At 37.7% G+C, this 27,762-nt stretch overlaps 1 protein-coding gene across 9 annotated transcripts in view; it reads left to right on the top strand.

Moving 5' to 3' along the window:
• The window catches only part of sptbn4b (spectrin, beta, non-erythrocytic 4b), a 125,044-nt gene that overhangs the window by 34,786 nt on the left and 62,496 nt on the right, over positions 1-27,762 (top strand). For 6 of the 9 annotated variants that reach the window (XR_012393846.1, XR_012393847.1, XM_073929625.1 and 3 more), the window contains exons 15-19: positions 2,258-2,395; positions 8,459-9,215; positions 15,088-15,290; positions 17,212-17,302; positions 25,163-25,309. Coding sequence is in view for 7 of the 9 variants with exons in the window: in XM_073929625.1 (XP_073785726.1) it covers positions 2,258-2,395; positions 8,459-9,215; positions 15,088-15,290; positions 17,212-17,302; positions 25,163-25,309 (1,336 nt within the window). In the remaining 2 variants the exon portion in view is untranslated. Of the gene's footprint in view, positions 1-2,257; positions 2,396-8,458; positions 9,216-15,087; positions 15,291-17,211; positions 17,303-22,620; positions 23,276-25,162; positions 25,310-27,762 lie in introns of those variants that run through there. The other 3 variants (XM_073929627.1, XM_073929626.1, XM_068214965.2) reach the window with 1 other exon arrangement.

Here is a 27,762-nt window from a genome sequence, read left to right as displayed (position 1 = left end):
CTGCGTTTGATTGACCAGGCGGGTCGGAAACTAAACGACTATCTCACATAGCTTAATGGTCTGTGCGTGGACATACTTACCCTAACCCTTGAATTCGAATCCCGGCATGTACATGCATTCAGAGCTTGTGACCTAATGCCTTTTATTGATGTAGATTTGGTTTTGACCAAAACAACACAGAGTTTATTCAGATGTCAGACCAATGTTAAAACAAAACACGTTACAAGAACAGTAAACAAAGTAACTTCAAATTACTATAGTTGCTTTATCCTGAATTCAACGCCATTATCTCCGCATGACATTAACACTAACCACTCTACTAGATCCCTTGATGTTGCGGCTAAACAATGTGGGGTATAATTCCTCAGTTGGTGTACTTGTTTGTTTGTGGACGTTTTTTCATAGCAAAAGTAAAAAAAATGACCACTAGGTGTCACTGTAGAGAAGGGTTTAGAAAGGTTTCAAAACTTCGACACATTTGCTTTGACCGTTTCAGTGTTTCATAAAGCCTTGCTCTGCCCACCACTATTTATCCAAAGTAGAAATCACAGGGAAGAGGTTGAGGCAGGCGACAAAACAACATAAACAGTAAACAAACAAACCAGGGTAAAAACGGCTAGGAACAACAAGGTAACTGCTTCATAAAGATCACTAGTGATAACAAGTCTGGATATCAGTGAACAAGACTGGATATCAGTGTGTGTGTGTTGGGGGTATATAGTCCAATCAATCAGTAATGACGAGCTTCAGCTGTATGTGTGGAATCAATGGGTGATCTGGAACTGGTGTGTGAGTGCAGTGCGTGATGGGATATGTTTGAAGGAAATTAACAATTTCCCCTCAGCTTTTTTCTTTTTCAACCCAGTTGTGATATTGCTCACATGACACGTCAAACAGACACAGTGCTCCTGTCATATTTCTGCTAGTTTTTCCTCCATTTCTAAGGTCCAAATAAACTGAAAATGAGCACTTTTAACTTCTCTTCTATCCTCCCGCTGGCCTGCAGTTGCCTACGCTAGTGAATGCTGCTCTCTTATTGGCTGTAGGTGATCGCCGATGTTATTCAGTCAAAACTCATTTCACACGGCATGATTTGAATCGCCGACAACTCAAGATATTTAGCATGCCAAATATCTCACGAGCGTTGACGACTCATCGGCGATTCTTTCAAATCACGTCCCTGATAGTTCACGCTGTGTGATTGTCACTCGCGTACACGAGCACCGATTTGCCTGGGATTTCTCAAAACCTGTCGGCGAGTCAAAATCGGTGAGTCAAAGTCATGCAGTCTGAACTCGGCATAACCTGTGGCCTGTGTGAGCCCTAATGCCCCAGTGAAAGTAAAGAAGACACCGTACTGTCAGTAGGCGCTGTCATTCGGAAGAGACGTTAAATTGAGGTCCTGACTCTGTGGTCAATAAAAATCCAATAAAAATCTTCTCATAAAGAGTAGGGGTGTAACCCCCGGGGTTCTGGCTAAATTACCTCGATTGGCCTTTGCCCATCATGGCCTCCCAAACATTCCCATCCACCGAATTGGCTCTATCACTGTCTCTCCCATCCCCCAATAGCTGGTGTGTGGTGAGCGCACTGGTGCTGTTGTCCTGTGGCTGCCGTCGCATCATCCAAGTGGATGCTGCACACTGGTGGTGGTGTGGAGAGACCCCCCCTCTTGATTGTGAAGCGCTTTGGGTGTATGGCCATACACAATAAATGTGCTATATAAATCCACATTACATTATCAGTTCTGATTTAACACGGACTTTAAATAAGATTTGTAGCTGAATCTTTGACCCTCTATCAGCCGTATAATGGTCAGCTGTTTTTAAAATTAAAAATAAACACATATAAACAAGTCCAAATCAATCCCTGTGGCTCCTGATGATATTATGAGCTCTTGTGAAGCAAAACGATCAATTAAACATCATTTACGATATTATTAGCTTTATTTCCTAATAGTGGGTTGTGGCTGGAAGGGCATCCGCTGCATAAAACATATGTCGGAATAGTTGGCGGTTCATTCTGCTGTGGCGACCTCTAAAATAGAGACTAAGCTGAAGGAATATTAATGAATTATTAGCTTTAATTCACATACTGGCTGAACAGTTCTCAGCATGGTTGATGACGTATACTCTCAAGTCAATGAGACTGCTGTTTTTCACCTTTTCTATAGTCAGAAAAGCCTAATCTACTGATGAATTGGATTGTAAGCAGTGATTTAACATTGGATATTTACTAATAATTATCTCTGTTTTAGGTTTGAGAGCTTGGACCAGGAGATGAACAGCCTGATGGGAAGGATACTAGATGTTAATCAGATCGTCCAGCAACTTTTAGACAGCGGTCACCCCAGCTCAACTGAAGTCCGAGGCTGCCAGGATCATTTAAACAGCAGGTATCTCCACATCTGACGTTTCATATCATGCATTTAAAAGTAAATGTACAGTTGCTAGCAACAGGAAGTGTAGATTTTTTGACATTTTTAAAACATTTTTAAATATATGCCGGCAGCTAGCTCTCTGCAACTCTCACATGGTCGCCCACTGAAGCTAAGCAGGGCTGTGCCCGGTCAGTACCTGGATGGGAGATCACATGGGAACACTAGGTTGCTGCTGGAAGTGGTGTTAGTGAGGCCAGCAGAGGGTGCTCAACCTGCGGCCTGTGTGGGTCCTAATGCTTCAATATAGTGACAGGGATGCTATACTGCTCAGTGAGCGCCGTCTTTCGGATGAGACGTTAAACCGAGGTCCTGACTCTCTGTGGTTGTTAAAAAACCCAGGATGTCCTCCGAAAAAGAATAGGGGTTTAACCCCAGCATCCTGGCCAAATCTGCCCACTGGCCTCTTTACATCTTGGCCTCCAAACCCTCCCCATATAATAATTGGCTTCATCGCTCTGTCTCCTCTCCACCAATCAGCTGGTGTGCGATCTGGCGCAAAATGGCTGCCGTCACGTCATCCAGGTGGATGCTGCACATTGGTGGTGGATGAGGAAATTCCCCCCCATTGTGTAAAGCGCATTGAGTGCCCAGACATGCGCTATATAAATGTAAGGAATTATTATTATTATTATTGCAATAATGATTTTTAAATATTAAGAGATACAGTATGTGTTTATCACTAGAATGGCTGTACATATTCATTAACTTTTATCGTCAAAAGATTATCATCATAGCTATGTGGGTGTACATTTTTTTCTGTCCTTTTAATATATTTGGCCCAAAACGTCATGTTTTAAATTAAAAGATGAACTGCTATGCAAAGGTCATGTAAAACAGCACTGCTGTGACTGAATACCAAACACTAGACACTAAAACATTTTCATGAAGCATTTACAAGGTTCAATATTAAATAAAATACTATACTTAGTAGGGTTTTTTTATTAACTGCTATAAATAGACAAATATTCCTTTTCATAACCATTGACTTATTAATTAATTCGCAGTGCTTCATGGGCAGTGTTGAGTAAAGCTATTTTTAAAAGTAGTATAAGTAGTATACAATCTTAAGTCACTTTTTTAAAAATAACTAAATATTTTACTTAGTTACTTTGAAGGAAAGTAATGTGAATGCATGTGTTTATTTATTTATTTTAAGATTTATACACTCATCGGCCACTTTATTAGGTACACCTTACTAGTACCCGTGTTAGACCCCCTTTTGCCTTCAGAACTGCCTTAATCCTTCATGACATAGATTCAACAGGGTACTGGAAATATTCCTCAGAGATTTTGCTCTGTGTTGACATGATAGCATCCCGCAGTTGCTGCAGATTTGTCAGCTGCACATCCATGATGCGAATCTCCCGTTCCACCACATCCCAAAGGTGCTCTATTGAATTGAGATCTTGTGACTGTGGAGGCCATTTGAGTTTCAGTGAACTCATTGACATGTTCAAGAAACCAGTCTGAGATGATTCACACTTTATGTTATCCTGCTGGAAGTTGCCATCAGAAGATGGGTACACTGTGGTCAAAAAGGATGGAGATGGTTAGCAACAATACTCAAGTAGGCAGTGGTGTTGACACGATGCTTGGTTGGTACTAATGAGCCCAATTTATGCCAAGAAAATATCCCCCACACCATTTCACCACGAGCACCAGCCTGAACTGCGGATACAAGCCAGGATCCATGCTTTCATGTTGTTGACTCCCAATTCTGACCATCTGAATGTTGCAGCAGAAATCGAAACTCATCAGACCAGGCAATGTTTTTCCAATCTTCTATTGTCCAATTTTGATGAGCCTGTGTGAATTGTAGCGTCAGCTTCCTGTTCTTAGTGTGGTCTTCAAATTTGTGTTAACGAGCAGTTGGACAGGTGTACCTAATAAAGTGGCCAGTGTGTGTGTATATAAAAATTACTTTTAAAAGTAATGTCACCCAACACTGTTCATGGGACTTTATTTTAATATGGAAATAGTGCAAATGCATCTGTAACCAAGGATGTTAAAATTACTATTGCATTCAAAGCAAAGATGCACTATTATTTTTTTCTGTTTACACAAATGGATCATTAAGCATAACATATATGTATATCTCCGACCAATTATTCTTGTCTTAAGCCCATTTTTTGCTAGTAGATGTAATTTAGTTGTTTTCATCATCTCATGCAGTCTTTTTTAACCTTACTTGTATTTATATCCAATGTTGTTTTCCTTTCATAATGGTTAAATCCAGAAAACCCTGCTTGCTCCTGATGCGGCTGCTGCTGTTGTTCATCATTTTTAGCACACGTCCGTCTTTAGAAAGCGGTTTGCTGCTGCTTTCACAAGCTTTCACTGAAACTGGCAAGCTGTGACGTATGTGTGAAAAACTCCAGTGATCCGTTTTAGAGCGACCTTGGCATAAATAGCGTGTCTCCGCGTGCTGCCATCTGCTGCGGCTGCCACACACAGGGCCGCCTGACCCGCACACTTCCACAGACATCCTGTTCCTCAATATTTCATGCCACTGTGTATTTAAAAGCCTGTTTGATTATTTAAAAGTGTGTTTGGTTTGAGATACTGTGTCTTGGGCCATGAGCTGCAGTCCACCCGTGTGTGTATGTGTGTGTTCATGAATTGAGAATGATTCAGACTGAGTCATGTTTTCTGGAATCAAGTTATTTTTATTATCCCGCACCCAAGCTCTACCTTGAGTAGATTGAAACTGAATCATATGAATATGGACTTAATGGGATGTTGGACGAAATATTGTGGACAGATTTATTATGAATTAGTTAATAGATTAATAGACATATTGTTTGTTAGAAAATACACTCACCGGCCACTTTATTAGGTACGCCTGTCTAACTACTCGTTTACGCAAATTTCTAATCAGCCAAACACATTGCAGCAACTCAATGCATTTAGGCATTTAGACATGGTCAACACGTTGAACTTTGAGGCGGATGGGCTACAGCAGCAGAAGACCACACCGGGTGCCACTCCTGTCAGCTAAGGTCAGAAAACTGAGGCTACAATTCACACAGGCTCACCAAAAAAGGACAATAGAAGATTGGAGAAACGTTGCCTGGTCTGATGAGTCTCGATTTCTGCTGTCATATTTAGATAGTAGGGTCAGAATTTGGCATCAACAACATGAATGCATGAATCCATCCTAGCTTGTATTAATGTTTCAGGCTGCGGGTGGTGGTGTAATGGTGTGGGGGATATTTTCTTGGCACAGTTTGAGCCCATTAGTACCAATTGAGCATCGTGTCAACACCTTAACCTACCTGAGTATTGTTGCTGACCATGTTTACCCCTTCATGACCACAGTGTACCTATCTTTTGATGGCTACTTCCAGCAGGATAATGCACCATGTCATAAAGCTCGTATCATCTCAGACTGCTTTCTTGAACATAACAATGAGTTCACTGTAGTTTAATGGCGTCCACAGTCACCATATCTCAATCCAATAGAGCACCTTTGGGATGTGGTGGGAGATTCCATGGAAGATTGTGAGATTCCAGCCAACAAATCTGCAGCAGCTGTGTGATGCTATCATGTCAATATGGAGCAAAATCTCTGATGAATATTTCCAGTACCTTGTTGAATCTATGTCACGAAGTATTAAGGCAGTTCTGAAAGCAAAAAGGGGTCCAATCCAATACTAGTAAGATGTACCTAATAAAGTGGCCGGTGAGTGTACAATAAAAGTCCAATTGCATTCTCATTTTTAATTGGAAAATTTAAGATTTAAAATTAGTTTATCCTCTATTATTGTGTTGAAAAAATGATTAAAAATTATGTTTCTATAATGAATGTACATTTGACAACATTTAGTTAAAAATATTCGTAAAAATTGTTCATTATATTAATATTTATTAATCAAAAAGAGTAGTAAAGCTGAAGAACATTCTGCTTTTATCACTTCTGGAATTTAATTAAATTCTAAATGTATTTATTTATTTAATTGACCTCATTTACATTGCTGTGGTAGTGTCTGCATTAATGTATGTTAGGCCATAAGGCTGATTTATACTTCGGCGTCAAGTGCACGCATACTGATCTGTAAAGTGTGAGTAAAAATAATAGTTAAGTGTTAGTTATTAGCTTAAGCATGTTATTGGGAGGTTATTCTAAAGTTGCAACTATTCCTCATTTACTAACAGTTAATAAATGAAGAATAGCTGCAACTTTAGAATAACGTCCCAATAACATATATACACTATTAACTGATACTTAACTAGCCTTTATTAAGTTATTTACTAACCGCTTGTTCAGGATCTCATAATAATTTATTAGGTATAGTTATAAATCATTAAAATACAGTTAAGAAGTCATTTACAACTTGTTAACTAACGGCTTGTAAGTTATCTATTAGCCATCTATAGACCTTTTCTTGGAACTCAAAATTACCCATTATGCTTTGCGTGTATGCGCAAGGAGAATGCGAAGAACTTCCGGTCGGCAGCTGATGCGTGTAAACAGTCACATTTGGACAGCTTCGAAACGATAGTTTTAATCTATTTTACCTGCTTTTATCCTCTTTAAACTAATACTGTTGTCCATCAGCAGCATCTCCTGGACTGATCATTTAAAGAAATGCGATCTAATAGGATGGAAAACAGCTGCTGTGAGGCATTTTCCCCTCGTTGTCAGACGGCATCTTCTGCAGTTTAAATGAAGCCTCGTCATCGCTAAAGTCAACATTTTCTCTTTATTACAAATATATAACCAGCCCAAACAAATGTAGTTCACCAAAATGTTTGACACACACACGTAGCCTGTACTGTGCCACTGACACACTGATTTAATAACTGTGACAAAGTGAAAATATAGGCGAGTGTCATTTCAAAATGACAGAAAAACACAAACCGTGGTAAAAACAACACACGAAATGAAACACAAACGGCTCGCGATTAGAATGAACAGCAAATCAGCCAGCAGAGGATCAATAACAGACTTTTATTGGTCATTTTTGTAAATTGCACGACTTTCATACCTGTTAAGTTTCATGCCAGTTGGTTTCATGCCATGGTTTGCTCTCTCTCTCTCTCTCTCTCTCTCTCTCTCTCTCAAGTTCAAGTTCAAGTTCAAGTTGCTTTATTGGCATGACATTAAGTACAGTATTGCCAAAGCACTTCAAATATGAAACATATTAAAACCATTGAAAATAATAATTAATAGTAATACAGATAAGATATAATGACACACACACACAAAAACAATACATTTGATAAATATAATAATAATAATCTCTCTCTCTCTCTCTCTCTGTGTTAAAGAGCCGCTAAGCTAACAGCTGACAGGCCGGGAACACACACACACTGTATTTCTGACAGCAGACACGTGAACTAGGAGAACGTTTTTCTCGTATTTCTGCGCGCTTGAACCACATGTGACGGATTATAACGGCTTTAACAGACACATGTCTAAGTTGTGTGTCACAAAAACACTCTGTTATCCATTAAAAACGGTATTCAAACCCATTTTTAGAGCGCAAATTACCAGTTGTACACGCTGTAAACAGATGTTTTAAGCATTCTACCGGAAGATGCTGGTCGCTATGGCGCCCACCATGCAGCAGCCATGAAAAAGGTCTATAAGGCACAGTTATAAATAATTAACAAACTATTAACTTTTATTTAACAAGTCATTTATAACTTGTTAACAAACAGTTTATTAATGGTCTATTAACTAGTTATAACGAATAGTTATTTTAAAGTGTTACCGAATATTTTTATAATTATAGAAAATTGGTGTTTATAAAACGTGATAAACTTGATCTATTTTCTTTTTGCCATGGCATAGCCATAGAAGCTGAAATGGCAATAAAATTTAAACTCTCTCTCTCTCTCACTTGACGCAGAAGTATAAACTAGCCTTGAGCCCTACGCTTTCAAGCTAAAGAGAATTGGAACAAGGGGTAGAGCTAAGGGAAAGAATTTAGATTGGGCCTAAATTCAATGCCTAAAATCAAAACTAACAAAAAAAAAGAGGTTAAGCTGTTTTATTTCTACACATGTTCACAGGTGGAACAGCATCGTGGAGCTGGTGGAGCAGAAGAAAGATCACCTGGACTCCATCCTGCGCATCCAGAACTACTTATTGGAGTGCACCGAAATCAAGTCCCAGATTCAGGACAAAAGGAAAGCCATCGATGCCACACAGTACGTGGGCAGTGACCTGGGCAGCGTTTTGGCGCTGCAGCGGCGTCTCTCCACCATGGAAGGAGCTCTAGCCGTCCTCGAACCCAAACTCCTCCACCTTCAGGAAGAAGCAGAAGAGCTCGCAACGTCCCATCCAGAGAAGGCCGTGGAGATTCTAGTTCCTTTCGAAGGCATCAGCGTGGAGTGGGAGGAACTAAAGCGCACTTTGCAAGGCTGCGAAGACTCTTTAACCGTCGCCGGCAGGTTGCAACAGTTCATCCAAGATCTGGATTCTTTCCTCACCTGGCTGGTTCAAACTCAGACCTCCGCTGCTTCAGACGAGCTTCCCAATGCTTTAGAGGACGCCGAACGGCTGATAAACCAGCATGCGGCGCTGAAGGAGGAGATCGGACGCTACGAGGAGGATTACGAGCGGCTGCAGGCGGTGAATGAGCTGCTGGAGACTGAGGAGGCGCCGCTGCCTCACGGAGCTCTGCAGCAGTGGCTCCACAAGCTGGATGTGGGCTGGAATAAACTGCTGGAGATGTGGGAGAGTCGCCGGGAGGTGCTGGTGCAGGCGCACATCTTCCATCTGTTTCTGAGGGACGTCAAGCAGGCTGAGGCTTTCCTCAACAACCAGGTAAAGCTCCTCAATGCTCTTTATGTAAGGAATTATTGAGCTGTTGGATTACTTGAAAAATAATGCACGGCCATGATGCCAAGTAGAGGTTAGACCTTAGTGTGCGTTATTTATTAAGGTTATTCTGCTTATACTATAGTTTCCACACCTAAATTCTAGGCATGTGCCAGTATATGATTCTGATGGTATAATAACCTTGGATGTTGATTTATAAGCCATTTGTTTTTCAAATTATGTGCTGACAGGACGCTTTTGATGTAGATGATCATTTTCTGCTGGAGATACTGTCTTAAAAATAGGAGTGTCAAAGTTAATTGTTTCTTCGGTGCAACGCGATGCAGACAATTCGGTATCGGTTCAGTAATAATCATAACCAGTTATTATGTACTGACGTCATTTACCTCATATGCGCTCTGTCGCGAGGGAGGCGAGCGCAAGTATTTACAACACTCCAACTACTTAAAACTCATAAACTGTGCACAATTTCACTGTGTGTGTTTGCTGGATCAGTCTTTCGTTGATATTTACTGCAGAAGCCCCTATTTCACTGCGATTGAGAGAATGAAAGTACTCCATTTCTCTCTCACACACACACACACACACAAACACACTGAGGCCCATTTGACCTGCTGGCGTGACTTTTCTTCTCCTCCCGGCTGTTTTACAGCGATACTTATGAATACAGACTCGAACGCGAGCCTGCAGAGTTTTCTCCACCGTGTCTGTTATTGATCAGCTGTGATCGCCGCTGCCGCTTATCAGTGTCACTAATCTGTGAAGAGCGCAGCGCGCAAGAGCCAATCGCAACCGTTTTTGTTGAGAGTGTGATCAATCAAAGGGGTGTAAGAGAACTAGACAAGGATCAGAAAGCAAGAGGGATAATTATATTTGTTTATATTATTTGCACTCGTGTTGTTTAAAGGTACAGTTTATACATCTGGCTGTTGGTATTAAATGACAAAATTGTATTACAAATCGTATATAAATATATTCATACATTTTAATACAAGAACTGCTGCTTTGAAGAAAATCTAAAACTGTGTATGAAAAGCATCGTCAATGCACCGTGATGCACCAAGATACCGAATTGAACCGAATCGATGGCATGATAATCGTAACCGAACCGAACCGTGAGACTAGTGTAGGTTCACAGCTCTACTTAAAAATCTAAATAAAATACTCTAATATAAAATATTTTCAAACTGCCTGCAAGCATTGAAACCACGTATCGTCCCATGCCTACCAGAGATGGCAAAAGTACACAAATCCTTTACTTAAGTAGAAGTACAGATACTCATGATTAAAATGACTCTGGTACAAGTAGAAGTACTGACTACGATTGTTTACTCAAGTAAAAGTAAAGAAGCACGGCCTTAAAAATGTACAAAAGTTAAAAATTAAAAAGTACCCATTTCAACCACAGTCCCAATGACATGCGGTATAGGTAAATAATAGGTAGCTAAATTGGCAGTAGTGTATAAGTGTGTGTGTGTATGGGTGTTTCCCTGTACTGGGTTGCAGCTGGAAGCGTATTCATTGTGTAAAACATATGCTGGAATATATGGCGGTTCATTCCACTGTGGTCCACTGACTAAACCAAAGGATAGTGAGTGAGAATAGGTAGGTAACTAGACCTCATCCTATTGATACATTAATATAAAATAACTTGTCTTTCAAATTTTTATGTAAAATGTTTGTTGCCAAATTTCTGAAAGTAGCCAAACAGCATAACACCCTGCAATATAATTCCTAAAAAAAATGACCCATGTATCATCATCCTGATGCAAACTCACATTTTTCAGCATGTAGTATTGTAAACATCAACTGTCATTCATGTTGATTCACTCTAAAAATCATAATGTAGGCCTGTCTATCTTTATAAATAATGTCTTACATTTTACACTGAATTCTGTCCAAAATATATTGATTTTTTTTCTTTTGCTATAAGAAATACTTATTATATTTAACTGCAAACTATTTTTTTTTTTTTTTTGCTTTAGTCTAAAGCTTATTTTCTTCAAAGAGTTCTTCGGTGTTTTTTCGGGGTATTGTGGTTTTTTTATTTAATGGATAAACATTAAAATAAACAAACATAAAATCTATGTTAATATAACATAATCACATCAGGGGTCACAAACAATCGAAAGGCTGATGGCTTTTCATTTGCATGTCTGCACTGTAAACAACTATTTTTACTTCTGTAGGTTATGGATATATGTGGTGATTCTAATAGTTTATAGTTTATTGAAAGTTAATTTGATTTGATTTTGACTTAAAGTGACACCCCCTCTCATTGTCTCATTGACAACCCCCACTCTGAGAACCACTGCTGATGATACGGTGTAACACATAATTTATACATTTTTATGGTAGTTGCGTAGTTTGATTACAAGGATGATCTTGAAAAAAGGGAATTTTTAAATAGGTCGCAATTTGCTCCTTTTAAGATCTCATTCCTGTCTAGGAGAAATTACTGGGATGCTCAATAGGCTTCATGTGTGCCATTTCCTTTCTATGGGTTAAAGTGAGCAGACGATTATGAAGGAGTGATCAGAACGGTTTTCTCAGGGTCACGTCTGTAAATGTCAGAGGCATCGGGACGGTTTAAGGGGCATCGCTCAGTACTTCTTCAGAGACATTTGCTGCTTTTATGTTTGGGTCATCACTTCATAAAAATATCCTAAATGCAGTTTAAATGTCAGAGGACATGCACTTCCTCAGGCCCGTCTGGGTGTATGTTGAATGCTGTGTCTTTTCTGGTTTGTTAAAGCTCAGATTCGCTGTCTGTAGCCTGCGGGCGCAGAGAAAGAGCCCTCCAAATCCGCACTCTAAAACTTGTCATCGAGCCAGAACTGATTTGCACTAAATGCACATGGCATTGACGTTTATTAGGCTAGTTTACATTCATCGGTCTGTTTTTAAATCTGAGCTTCACCTTTCTGCATTGAACATTGTAATAGCAGTTGATTATTGTGTTTAGCCTATATATATATATATAGAGCTGTGAACCTACACTAGTCTCACGGTTCGGTTCGGTTACGATTATCATGCCATCGATTCGGTTCAATTCGATATCTCGGTGCATCACGGTGCATTGACGATGCTTTCCATACACAGTTTTATATTTTCTTCACAGCAGCAGTTCTTGTATTAAAATGTATGAATATATTTATATTTATATACTATTTGTAAAACAATTTTGTCGTTTAATACAAACAGTCAGATATATAAACTGTAACTTTAAACAAAACCAGCATTAAGCAAAAAATATAAACAAATATAAACATCCAGCTCAATTTCTGATCCTTGTCTAGGGGCCTGTTTCAGAAAGGAGGTTAAGTGAAAACTCAGAGTATTTTAACCCTGAAATGAGAGAAACTCTGGGTTTTCCGTTTCAAAATGGCAGGTTTGTTAAACTCGAGAAAGCAGGGTAAGTCAAGCCTGTTTCTGAAAGAGAGGTAACTTTAACTCAGAGTCAGTTACTGTGGTAACTTACTCTGTGAATCTAACCTGGTCAGAAGCAGGTTTTATTCTCTAAACTCAGAGTTTCTGTAGGTCTCCTCCCCTTTTTTAAAGATGAAGCGGTATTTCTCGCCTTAGCCTTACGTTTCCACCCACCTATTTTAATGCTCATTTTGGATACGTGCATAAAAACGATTGATAGAAACGTCATGATGCACATAACTTTTTAAAATATGCATAAAAAACGCGCATAACTGAGTAGGATAAACTTTTATTCGATAGAAAATGTGCGCATAAACTACGATGGAAACACTTTTACTGAACAAATTACAGTATGTACATTAAAAAAAAGATCATGATCATATGATAATGAAAATGTGTGTAAATGGAGGCTCAGCACACTGTAACACGTCTTAAATGTTGTTTTAGTCATTCTAAAATGCCTTAACTGTTTCAGTATTAGTGTATATTATTAATTACCCCCGAACGTCTGGTGCGTGTCAAGAGTCTCCGCGTCTCATGGCTTCAGACGCCCCCACGTGTTCATTGTGTTTCAGCATTGTCTTCTGACATCGAGGCGCAAGTACATTAATTAGGCTAAATAAAGAATTAATTGACGCAGCTTCTTCTACCACAGTAAATTCTGTTTTTACTGTTGATATTTGGTGCCAGTTAAATCAGGAAGTGACAATTTTTTTCTCTTTAACTCGTTGGATGGAATTTTATTCGCATCTTTTATGCAATATTCCAGTTTTGCACATACATTTATGTAATATATTTGGATTGAAACATAGCTATTGCCTACATTTAGTCACACACAGAAGAACTGTACTAGAATGGCTTATGCTTTTTTAATAAATAATTAAATTGAATTCACCTTCGATATGCACTGTAACTAGATTAATGGGATTATTATTCTTTCTAAAAATTATTTTTAGTACTGCTTACCTTCTAAATGTTATATTAACCTCTATCACTTGATCAATAAAAAGGCAGACACACAAGTGCACTGTTAAATCTATTAAAATTATAAATGTATAAAAGAAAGTTTAGAAAAATATATATAAACTTTACAAATTACATTACTTATTTTATTATACTTAAATATTTAAATACTTAAAAAGTTAAATTAGGCATTATCTTGAGCAGCTGTTTTCCCACGCTAACTGGTTGATGGCTGCTTCTTTTCAAATATATACACTCATATTTGCTATAACTTTGAATGAGAACATCAAGTTCAGCTGGAGAAAGAAATGGTGATCTCTTTTATAAGATGTTGTCATAGTCACTCGTAATGTCTGCGCTCCATTGATAATGCCTTTTTGTAGTCACGGTGTGCGCGCTTAACTCTGAGTTGGTCTACTCGAAGTTGATTGACCCAACTCAGATCAGCTGTTCTGAAACCGAAAACTCAGAGTTTTTAATCTCTCGGTAAATCAACTTAGAGTTCAAGTTTATACTCTGAGTTGTTTGAACCTCCTTACTGAAACAGGCCCCAGTTCTCTTACACCTCTATGATTGGTCACACCCTCAACAAAAACGGTTGCGATTGGCTCTTGCGCGCTGCGCTCTTCAGATAAGTGACACTGATAAGCGGCAGGCGGCAGCGGCGATCTCACAACTGATGCATGATAGACACGGTGGAGAAAACTCTGCAGACTCGTGCTCGTTTCTGGATCCAAAAGTAACGCTGTAAAACAGCCGAGAGGAGAAGAAAAGCCACCCCAGCAGGTCAAATGGGCCACTGTGTGTGTGTGTGAGAAAGAGAGAGAGAGACAGAGCGAGAGAGAGAGAGAGAGAGAGAGAGAAATGGAATAGGCTACTTTCATTCTCTCAATCTCAGTGAAATAGGGCTATTGTTGTATATGTCAGAGAAAGACTGATCCAGCAAACACACACAGTGAAATTGTGCACAGTTTATGAGTTTTAAGTAGTTAAAGCGTTGTAAATACTCGCGATCGCCTCCCTCGTGACAGATCGCATATGAGGTAAATGACGTCAGTATAATAACCGGTTATGATTATTACAGAACCGATACCAAATTGTCCGCGTCTGCACCGAAGAAACGATTAATTTTGACACCCCTAATATATATATATATATATATATATATATATATATATATATATATATATATATATATATATATATATATATATATATATATAAACACCATTAAACATAATTTGGGATATATTAAAAAAGAAAACAAAATCACAGAAGAAACGATTAATTTTGACACCCCTAATATATATATATATATATATATATATATATATATATATATATATATATATATATATATATATATATATATATATAAAAACACCATTAAACATAATTTGGGATATATTAAAAAAGAAAACAAAATCACTGGGCGGCTAACCATGTTCCTCTTTTGTCCGGTCAGGAATCAGCGCTGGCTCATGTGGAGCTTCCCAGTACAGTGGAGACGGTGGAGGCGGCCATCAAAAAGCACAAGGACTTCACCACCACCATGGAGCTGAACCTGCACCGTATTAAAGCTGTGATCGAGGCGGGAGAGAGTCTGATCAGCCAGAACAACATCTACTCGGAGCGCATCAGAGAGAGAGTCGACCTGCTTGCCAACAGGTCAGATATAACAGCCTCATCAACATATTTATAACACAGCGGCCATTGTTCGGTCTAACCATTAAACGTGACATCATTTCAAACACATTAAACACACCTTGGTAAATTGATAAATCATGCATTTTAATTAATAATCAATGTGTGCGTCTTAATTAGCATCGTTCAGAAGTCAGTAGTCCATTTTAAGTGCTGTCTCAAAAAGTCTTCCAGCGCACTCAGACACTGAAAACTTGCTCTACTAAAAAAACAGCTTAAACTAGCCTAGGCTGGATTGCTGGTTTAACTGGTCGACCAGGCTGGTTTTAGAGGGGTTTTGGCCATTTCCAGGTTGGTTTTCAGCCATCAAACTCGGTCCTGGAGGGCCGGAGTCCTGCAAAGTTTAGTTTTAACCCCAATCAGGCACACCTGGGCTAGCTAATCAAGCTTTTACTAGGCTTTCTAGAAACATCCTTGCTGGTGTGTTGAGGCAAGTTGGAGTAAAAATCTGCAGGACACCGGCCCTCCAGGACCGAGTTTGGACACCCCTGGCTTATACCCTTATGACAATTTGTGCCTATATGTTCCCACATTTTATCCTCTATTATAGTGTTTACCTCTAATTCCCAATTTCTTTTAACATAATAAGAGTCGTCAGATTTATGCAGCATTTATTTTCTATATAATTGGGCTACATGATTTTTAGTAGGCAGACCATGTTCAATAATATCTATAAAATATTGTTTTATATTTGTTGGAGATCTTTTAATTATATCCCATTGTTTATGATTTGTGATATAGTGTCGCAGTTGTAAATACAGATTGACGTTGTACCCCAACGTCATGGGGACATTGCATTTTTGTCTGGAAATGAAAATCGGGTTGACGTCAGAACCCAACGTCAGGCTGACGTTAATGTCCAATGTCCAACCTAAAACCAACCAAATATCATACAGCTTGACGTTTCGTGGACATTACCATTATGATGTCTATCAGATGTTGGATTTTGGCTGCTATACCTGACGAATAAATGTCAGTATGTGATGTCAATATGACCCTAGTTTAAGATGTTGGCTCGATGTTGGATTCTGTTCACTTTCTAACACAACCTAAAATCAACCAAATATCAATGTCAATTGACGTCATTATTGGATATCAAAATAACGTTGTCCTTAGACGCTGGCTTGTCATTGAATTTTGGTCACCTGACATCACAAACTAAATCTAACCTAATATTAACGTCTTATGATGTTGTGTGCCTGCTGGGCAATGACTAAATGCACTACAGAATGTTACGTTTACACACATCCACAAATTACATGTAAATGCATCAGCTTTATACAGCGTAATACTCACTACTCACTACTCTTGAGTGTTTTGGAAAGGTCTATACTCTGATTAATATTTACAACAGATACTTTTACTCTACTTGCACTAGATTTTTAGGTAAGTAATGGTACTTTTACTTGAGTATGATTTTTCAGTCTTTCCACCACTGGCTTTTTTATAGTGTAAATAGTTGTTTAGATCGGTAAAATATTTCATGCAGCAAGTTTTAATTATGGCATGACTGAACCTCCCTTTTGGGACTTTTATTTTTTTACTAGTGTAAGACGTCCTGCCACCTGACATCAGTGTCTGGCCTCCATTCACTGTGAGACAGATCGTGCAGCTGCTCCTATAGATGCTTAAATTTACAATGTTTTTCCATACAGCCATAACAAAGAGTCAGCGCTCACTGATCTGAATGCAGTCTCTGTGAGGAGCGTGAAATTGGATTTGAAGAGCAGTTGTGTGTGTGGAATTGCTTATAAGTCTGCCTTCTGCCATAAACGGAGACTGCTGTAAAACACTGTTCATAATAATTGATGAGAGCTTGGTGTGGTTTTAGCACTTATAGTAGGAGAGTGTCTGATTTGGTTGTGTACTTGTGTGTTGCTCACAGAGGGAACCAGAACCGTCAACACGCGCAGCAGTGGCTTCATAAACTCAATGACCAGTGGGAGCTGCAGAGGTTTCTACAGGACTGCCACGAGGTAGAGAAAAACTGCAAAAGCATTCATGCTTTGTCTTTGGTTTTGGTAAATGGGTGAAGCTTTTCAGGGGGTTTTGATGGAGGCTTGCACAATTGCAGTGCATGTGTTATAAAAAAGTAGCTAAATATAATAAAAATTAATGTTAATTTTAACAGAAAGAATAATATGAAAATTTATAAATTATTCAAATAAAAAAAATCAAATAGCTTAATAAAATAAAAAATGAATCTTAATAAAATCATTAAAAATAATATAAACTTAAATAATAATTAAGTGTAAAGTATGAATAATTAAAATAAAAAATCATATAGCATAATCAAATTAAGAATAAATAATAACAAAATAATAATAAATAAATAATAATCTAAAACTTAATACATAAAAAATATGGCAAAAATAAAAATGAATATAAATATAATAAATATAAATAAAATAAAAATGAATAATTACATAATAAAAATATAACATAAAATGAGCAAATAATTAAAATAAACAATCATATAGCTTAATAAAATAAAAAAATAATATTAATGAAATAATTAGAAACAAATAATAATATAAAAATTCATACATAATTTAAAAAATCATATAGTTAATTAAAAATAAAAACTAATATTACAAAAATATATTTAAAAATTTATTTAAAATGCATATTACTTAATAAAAATATAGCAAAATGAATTAAAATTCATATTAATACAATAATAAGAAAAATGTATGACATGAAAAATAGTAAATAAATAAAAATCGTATAGCTTAATAAAAATAGAATGAATATAATAAAATAAAAAGAAAAACAATATGATGTATATTGTTTACATCAAATTAAATAAATAATTATTAAATTAAATTATTATATTTATTTCAGGATAAAATATGCAAATACAAATACAGCACAACATTAAATAAATAATTATTGAATTATTATATTTATTTCAGGATAAAATATGCAAATACAAATACAGCACAACATTAAAATACTGAGTAAAAATCAAGCAATCTCTAACAACATGTAACATTTTACTTAGTCATGCTTTGCTCTAAGTATGACATATTTCGTGTGACTTGGAGTGATTAGCAAAGCATTGTGGGTAAATGGTATTTGAAATCAGTTCAGTACAGTAGTGTGGCCCAAACCTGCAGATTTATTTAGCCATGGCTTGTTCTTCCCTTCTCAGATTCAATAATTTAGCAGGACGCCTCATCACTTATTCAGAGAGAGTGAGAGAACTTTAGTGGTGTGTGTGTGTGTGTGTGTGTGTGTGTGTGTGTGTGTGTGTGTGTGTGTGTGTGTGTGTGTGTGTGATTGTGTGTTTATTTACTGGTCTGAGGATGGTTCTCTGCTTTTCACGAGTTTTTAAACACATGTAGTGACTAGGAATGGGCGAAATGACCTATATCACTTTATTTTCTGGTATTTATTACGATCACAGTATTATTGACGATAATTCATAAGGGTTGAAGGCCTTTTTAGTTTCACATTTGTCCACTATCCTGCAGAGCTCAACCATATTTAGCTTTTCAAGCTTTTCTGTCATATAAAATACCCAAGCAGCTGTGCAGAAGCAGGTTAGAAGTAAACTTTGCAGGACAGACCTCGAGAATACATTGTAATGTTATTTCGATTTCATTCATAATGTAAGCTAGAGGGCGCCATCGCACATAATCTCCACATATAGATTGGTGAAGAAGACATCAGCCACGGTCAGCTATCACTGCAGTGCTGTGTCCCAATTCACATATTTATACTACAGCCTAAAAGTACTTTTTTGGTGAAGGAAAAGTATGTACTTTTGAGTGTGTAACAGAAGAGTATGCAAGCTTTGGGACATACTACTTCCTCGTTTACAGATCGTTATGTTGCTTAGTTACGTCCCCTGTCAATCATCTCGACACATCATCCATATTTCTTTCATATATATAATCACCTACCCTATTGGAGAAGCAGCAGCAGGTTAATCTCCCATTCACAAGTCTTTCACGTAGGGAAATCTTCTCAGGTCTTTGGATAATTCTGCATTCAGAAGTTAATGTCTAAATATAACTTGATATAAGTTCATATTGTTGTTGCAGATGAAATATAACACAGAAAACGCAATTAAAATATTCTCCAGTGGGCTAGATATTAATTAATAGTCATTCAAACATCTTTACCTCAGCCTCTCTACTTGACTTTTGGTCTCACGCGCCCGCCATCTTTGTAGTTTATATACACTTTTTAGCCGAGTTTGTAGTTCTAGCTGAATTCACACCTAACATGCAATGTATTGAGGGCAATATGAGTGGTTTGAGTATGGACGGTTCTACGCTTAGATTTTTATCCCGGAAATTGTAGACCCTCCGGGAGCCTTTAGCATACTCTTTTCGACATACTACAATTTGGGACATATTAATTCTATTTTCAAATACTATTTAGGATGGATAGTATGCAAATTGGGACGCAGAAATTAATTAATAATTATTCAAACATCTTTACCGAAGCCTCTCTACTTGACTTTTGGTCTCACGCGTCCGCCATCTTTGTAGTTTATATACACTTTTTAACCGAGTTTGTAGTTCTAACTGAATTCACGCCTAACGTGCAATGTATTGAGAGCAATATCAGCGATATGGATGGTTCTCCACTTCAATTTTTTTTTTTTTACCTAAGACAGTAGAGCATCCGGGAACCTTTAGCATACTCTTGTCAACATACTACAAATTGGGACATATTAGCTGCATCCCAAATCGCATACTTATGCACTATTCTACACCATTTCGTAGTATAAATAGTGTAAGTAGTGTGTTCACACTGAAACTCTAAAAATAATAAGTGCACTTTATTTACCAGGATGATGCACTCATTCAGCCGCTAAAATGAAGTGTGGAATGATGGACACTTCACGCACTCAACGACCACAGGTTTGCTCACGTAGCGGAAGGGGCGGAGCTATCTGACACACAAGTTGGATAACTTTATTTATTTTGGATGGTGAAAGCAAAATTCTCCTATGAGAGTGATTATAGCACCTCCCGATGGTGAATGCGCTTATACTCACGGCAGGTATTATTTGATAATTCGGTCGTTTATTTCACTGATTTGGCAACCGTCAAACGTCATCAGGGAAACGGTTTGAATTTCCGCTTAGTAAAAAGCTTAGTGTGCCATTTGGGACGCCACTACATACATATACTATGCTGTTGAGTGTGTAAGTGCATAAGTACACAGTGCATGAGTGCATAGTGTGCCATTTGGGACGCAGCTATTAATTCTATATTCAGATACTATTTAGGATGGATAGTATGCGAAGTGGGAGGCAGCAACAAAGCATAAAGATGATAGAAATGTACTAATGCATCAAACATGAAGACAATAAACAAATGCAATGTGAATGCAATTTATTCATTCATTCATTCATTTTCTTTTCGGTTTAGTCCCTTTATTAAATTGTGTTCTTCAAGCTAGAGGTCTGCATTCCCGCGGCTGTACCACAAGATCTGCGGGACCCGACCAGATTTCTTGCAGCGCGGGAATACATTTTTGAATAAAGAGCTGAAGCGGTCTGTAACTGGTGTAGTTTGAAAGGGAGTGGGCGGTCTAACAATATTGCTCCCGACTCCAGAGCGAGCGAGCATGCGTATGTGTGTGTGTGAATGAGAGAGCGTGATGCTGTGTGACGCTTGCTTGTTGCTATCTATGTGTGTGTGCATGTGTGTGAATGAGAGAGCGTGATGCTGTGTGACGCTTGCTTGGTGCTGTGTGTCTATGTGTGTGTGTGTTTATACAGACAGCTTGTTATAGGCTGTCTGGCAGGTAGAAAATAGATTGGGTCGGACAGTGGCAAAACAAATGCTGAATATAAGCGGGAGCGGTTGGGGTCGGACTAAAACCTGATGGAGTGGGATTAAAAAATTAGTCCCGTGCGGATCTCTGCTTCAAGCCAGCTTTGGTATTTCATAAGCATAAAATATATTTATAATTCAATACTAATTATCACTTTATCACATGAATCCAAAACATGCAGTGTTGGTGATTTGTATTTCTAGTTTTTTAATTTCTGTTTTTTCAACACATTTCTAAACATAATAGTTTTAATAACTCATCTCTAATAACTGATTTATTTTAATCTTTGCCATGATGATATTTCATAATATTTTACTAGATATTTTTAAGGCACTTCTTCACAGCTCAAAGTGACATTTAAAGGCTTAACTAGGTTAATTAGGCAACTCATTGTATAATGATGTCCTGGACAATCAGAAAAAAATAGCTTGAGGCTAATAATATTAACCCTAAAATTATATTTAAAAAATATATAAATTATTTGAATCTAGCTGAAATAAAACAAATAAGACTTTCTGCAGAAGAAAAAATATTATAGGAATACTGAGAAAAAAATCATTGCTCTCTTAAACATCATTTGGGAAATATTAGAAATTTTATATCTATTCATTTTAATAATATTAATAATACAGCTAATAATCAACTGTATATATAATATTAAATATAATATAATAAATTATATAACTAACTCTTTTCCAGTGTTGCCAGATTGGGCAGTTTTCCCCCCACTCAGGTAGTTTTGAATTTGATTGTGCGGGTAAAGGATGGCATTGGCGGGTTGACAAAATTTGTGCAGTTTTGAAAGGTAACTTTTATATACAACTTATTCAACAAAATAGAACCTTGTGTTCCTACTCCATTCAGTTAGATGTGACCAGTGCATAGCGCAAACCGTATGGGCCGACCCGCAAGAGGAGGTGAAGGAAAGTTGTATCATAATCTGGCTTCCCCGTACAAATCTGACTCCCCTTCGCATGAACACGCATCACACAGCGCCTTAAACTTATAGTGGTTTATCATGACACTTTATTGATTATTTTTTCAGAAAGAACAAACATAGAAGCGTTGTCTGATTGACAAGCAGCACCTAATTATAATCAAAAGCTTTTAAAACGGCAAATAGGATGATTTATACCCCATTTTGAAAGTAAAACATACTCTATTAAGTAGTGCAATCTAAACAACAACTAGCGCAATATGTGGATGAGAGGGCAGTGTTGTGGTTCTGTGACTGCTTGTGTTGGTTGCTGTATTATTAAAAATGATAGCAGTTAAAATAACTAGGTAAATTTTGATGAATATTATTTAAAATAATTTTTAAATAAATTTAAATTAAATAGAGTAACAATTTAATATTTTGGGCATTTGTTTGTAATGTTTAGGTGGGTTTGGGGTTGGAAAAAGTCAACAATATCTGGCAACACTGCCCTTTTCCCTCAGCATCTCTCTCTTTCTCTTACTCTCTCTCTCTCTTCTCTCTCACTCGGTGTCTCTCACTCCTCTCTCTCTGTGTTCTCTGTATGTTTCTCTCCTCCTCCCTCATGCTCTTCTCCCTCATCATTGATGCTGCAGTGTTAGAAGCGTCTCTTTCCGCTCAGGCGTCGCAGTATTGAGTCAAGCTTACAATACAAAACAGGAGGAGGAGAGAAGAGAGGGTGGCGCGGGACCCAAACGAGACAATATGGATTTGTTTTGGAGGAAAGACGCTGCACAAACGGGCTGAAGAGAGTCTGGATCTCCAGGAGGAGGGCAGAGGGGGTAAAAAAAAAAAAAAAAACGCTCCCTCTCAACGCCCACTCTCTTTTTATCTCTCTATGTCTCTCGCCCACTTTCTCTCTCTCTCTAGCGTTTGTAACATCAATAATAATCAGCGCTGCTGGGCTCATTTCTCTCTTCTCCGTCAGTCTGCACGGGCTCAACACTTCACCGCTTTTCTGCCGTTTTGTGTTTTGGTCAAGATGCAAGCCACTTCTTGCTCTCGCTGGATTTGTTATACAGTCATTTGAGGATTTAGTTTGGTCCAAAAATAGCGCGCTGAGTTCTCTCCGCACATGTCCTGGATCTTTCATCCAGCGGTGTGTGTTTGTGGACTGTACAATGAACAATGTGGATTTAGGAAGAACTGACTGATTCTGCACTGCTTGATTCAGGTGGTAAATATGATACGAGATCAATAGTTTATAAATAACATGAAACATTAAGTGTTGTTTATTTTAATGTGGTGTATATTTTTGGTGCTGTTTTAATAGTTAATAGTTTACTCCATTGTACTTTTGTATGCTGTGACTGTGGAAGCTGCTGGGTTTCACACAGTCAATTTGTGTTGGGACAACATGAAGTAATTAAGTTAACTTATTATTCATTCATTCATTTTCTTGTCGGCTGAGTCCCTTTATTAATCCGGGGTCGCCACAGCGGAATGAACCGCCAACTTATCCAGCAAGTTTTTACGCAGCGGATGCCTTTCCAGCCGCAACCCATCTCTGGGAAACATCCACACACACACATTCACACACACTCATACACTATTTACAGTTTAGCCTACCCAGTTCACCTGTACCGCATGTCTTTGGACTGTGGGGGAAACCGGAGCACCCGGAGGAAACCCACACGAAGGCAGGGAGAACATGCAAACTCCACACGGAAACGCCAACTGAGCCGAGGTTCAAACCAGCGACCTTCTTGCTGTGAGGCAACAGCACTACCTACTGCACCACTGCCTCGCACCAAGTTAACTTATTAGTATTTACAAATTTAAGTGGATTGAACATAAAACAATTAAGTTGCTCCAACAAACATCTCAAGAGTTTTGTTGTTTCAGCTCATTTTAAATAAGTAGTTGAACAAACAATAAAGTGTATAGTTGTGTTTGAGTGTACACTGAAAAAAATTTATCTCTGCAAAACTGTTGCAAACTATTTATTTGTGTTAAATTTAAACAAACAAATTAAATTTAATAAAATTCTTAATTTGTCTGTTTAAATTCAGCTCAAATAAATTGTTTACAGCTTAACACTTAACGTAAAAAAGGATTAAATCCAATGAATCATCTCTGAATATTTTTTTTTAGTGTATGTTTTGATTTATATGGCTATCATAATAATATTTATTAGTAGTAGTAGTATTTTAATTGTTTTCATTTACAATAATAGTTTTAATTGCAGAACATTATTGCTCAGTGGTTAGCACTGTCACCTCACAGTAAGAAGATCGCTGGTTCGAGTCTCGGCTGGGTCAGTTGGCATTTTTATGTGGAGTTTGCATGTTCTCTCCACATTAGTGTGGGCTTCCTCCGGGTGCTCGGTTTCCCCCACAGATGCACTAAAGGTGAATTGAATAAACTAGAATTGCATAAAACATATGCTGGAATAGTTGGTGGTTCATTCCACTGTGCGACCTCTGAAATAGAGACTAAGCCGAAGGAAAATGAATGAACGAATGAGTTTTAATTTGGTTTTTATTTTTATATTTTAATTTTACTAAATATTTTAGTAGCTTGGTTGTGCGTTTTTAAATTAGTTTTTATTCATTTTCAGATTTTTTAATCGATTGACTTTTAGTTATTTTAGTTATTTTAGTTTTTTAGTTTTTAGTAAATCCAGTTTTTTGTCATTGAGTTATAAATAGGGGTGGCACGGTGGCTCAGTGGTTAGCACTCACAGCAAGAAGGTTGCTGGTTTGAGTCCTGGTTGGGCCAGTTGGCATTTCTATGTGGAGTTTGCATGTTCTCTCCATGTTGGCGTGGGTGTTCTCCAGGTGCTCCGGTTTCCCCTACAGTCCAAACACATGCGCTGTAGGTGAATTCGGTAAACAAAATTGGCCGTAGTGTATGCGTGTGTGTGTGTGTGTGTGTGTGAATGTAAGAGTGTATGGTTGTTTCCCAGTACTGGGTTGCAGCTAGAAGGGCATTCGTTGTGTAAAACATATGCTGGAATAGTTGCATTCCACTGTGGGGGATAAATAAGGGACTAAGCTGAAGGAAAATGAATGAGTTATGAGTGTGATTCCTAACATGTGTTTGTTTGTGTGATTCTCAGATTGGTGATTGGGTGGCAGAGAAGATGCTAATGGCTCGCGACACGTCCCGCGACGAGACGCAGAAGCTTCATAAGAAGTGGCAGAAGCATCAGACCTTCATGGCTGAGCTCGCTCAGAACAAGGAATGGCTGGACAAGATGGAGAAAGTAAGTTGCGACGTGCTCTTCTATACAGTTGTATACCAGCTGAAGCTGCTTCAGTTATTTGTACTAGAAACTACACCAGCATTTTACACTACTCTCCTGCCTGCCTGACTTGCTGGAATGTTACACAATTCAAAATATTATGGCTTTTACTTTGTTTTCTTCATTCATGTCAATGTTTACATGGATATCAATAATCAAACTGTACTGACTTGTTAGGTGCAGCAAATACAGTGTCAAACAACCATATGTGTATGACCTATCTTCTCGCAAAATACGGCCAGAAGTCCTACACACTGTAAAAAGTTTCTTGCTTTTTTACATTTTTGAGTTGAATCAAATGAACGTTTCTAGTCAACTTAACTTTAGTCAAACTGACAAAAAAATATTAAACTGTTCATAACTTTATTACTTGAAACCTGATCAACTTATTAAAATTAAAGCAACATATAAACATTTCTTCACCTTGGAGTTATCCGCTTGTTAAGTGGTGACGTGTTTGTGACGTATGTATACTGTTTCCGGGTCCAAGCCGCCATTCATTTGAGTGGAGAAATCATTCGTTTATGATCACGTTTTATTCCTATCACACATTAAAGTTAATTTTATATAAAATCATAGTGTACACAACAATCTCTGGGCTTGCTGCATAACGAATACCAAAAATTTAACAATTTATAAAAAATGAATCACTTACTGGCCATCGGATATAAGGCATTAACATATATATTGCGATCGTGATTTTCGAAAGCTTTAAATCGCTTTGTAAACGTTTATTATTACAATTACACGAGTCTCCCCATTCGGTTGAATAGAGCGCTTGGACCCGGAAGCCGCTTCCCTAATTTATATGTATTTGCATCCTCTTTAACTGTGTACCTAATGTTTTTAGCTCGCACCTTAATTTGTCGCAATTTGTGCATTTTTGTTTAAATTGCGAATTTTCTTTTAAATTCTTCACCCCCTGACGACCGCAGCAGCTGTACAAAAAAAATCAGAATTCAGTTTTTTCGAAGATGTCGACAAGTCATCTGAATGATGTCTAGCTGAAACATTCAGGTACAATTATAAAACAGTATGGGCATTGCTTTAGCTCCCTATATTTCTATTCAGCCCCCCTAAAACTTTTGCAATTACCTCATGAAATTTACAATAAATTATTATCCTCAGTCCCCTTTAAAGCAAATCTCCGGGTCTGCTGGGGACACTATTAGCCAAGCAAAATCATTGAACAGGATTACACTTTTAGCATCTCGCTTTAAAATAAACAAATTTGTTAAAATATTTTTCCTTTTTTTTTAATGGATAGTTTACTCAAAAAAGTGAAAATCGCCAACATTTACTCAACCTTTAATTGTTCCAAACCAGTTTGTCTTTTCTTATTCTGTTAAAGCTAGAAACCCATTGACTTCAATAGTATTTGTTTTTTCTTCTGTGGAAGTCAATAGTTACAGGTAAATTATGTTGAATAAATATATATAGCTAATGAATCAAAGATACATTGACTTTGGTCATTTCTTTGCCCACTTTTAATATTTGGGTTGGATGGGTAATAGTACACCACCTTTTTTTTTTTAGGACTACACTACTGATTTGGTAAACCCTTAATTTTGAACTCTGAGAAGTGATGTGAAACAATAACTAATTGTAATACGACACTATGAAACCATGACCCATTTGCTCATGCTTATTGAGCAAACTCAAACAGGACACACAATAAGTGAACTGAATGAGGACTCGTGGACATAACGCAAAAATAAACTAAGTAGTTTTAGCGTGTCAAAGTCAAATTTATTCATATAAAATATGCTTTCCCAACAGCAAAAGTGTGGCTAGTGGAAATGCTGAGTGGCTAGTACTGTTGGAAAAATACTAGCCACCATGTCTGGTGATCAAAAAAGTTAATGTCAACCCTGATTTCAAGTATTTGCTCTTATCGAAACAACCGGATTCGACATACAGAATCACTAAAATGAAAACGATACCCAACCCTAATGCTCAGTGTCGTTCTCCTGTTGGCATGAAAAACGCCGTTGGGCACCTTGAAAATGAAAGCAGGACTCAGCTGAAAGTCTGGACTCATATTGCATGATAGTCAAGCACTTGTGTGAAACGGAGCCAGTAATCAGAGACGGCGCAGCATTTAACAAGGGCAAATCTGCTTACAGCATCGATTACGTTTAGTGGTACACGTCTACTTTCTGTGTTGTTTTGCTTGCTGATTATTGTTAGTTGTTTTTATTGGGGTTGTACTGTATGAAATGTGTAAAAAAATGCCCAATGCCTTGTCTTGCACTATTTTTTGCTACTGCCATGAATTATAAATGAATAAAACATTTATTATTTAGGCAACACACTTTACAATATGGTTTCATTAGATAGTGGTAGCCAGTTGGCATTTCTGTGTGGAGTTTGCATGTTCTCCCCGTGTTGGTGTGGGTTTTCTTTGGATGCTC

This window comes from Danio rerio, chromosome 18 (assembly GCF_049306965.1).
Source record: "Danio rerio strain Tuebingen ecotype United States chromosome 18, GRCz12tu, whole genome shotgun sequence".
NCBI lineage: Eukaryota > Metazoa > Chordata > Actinopteri > Cypriniformes > Danionidae > Danio > Danio rerio.
Note: the sequence above shows the minus strand (reverse complement) of the source record. Positions and strands in the feature narration are given on the sequence as shown.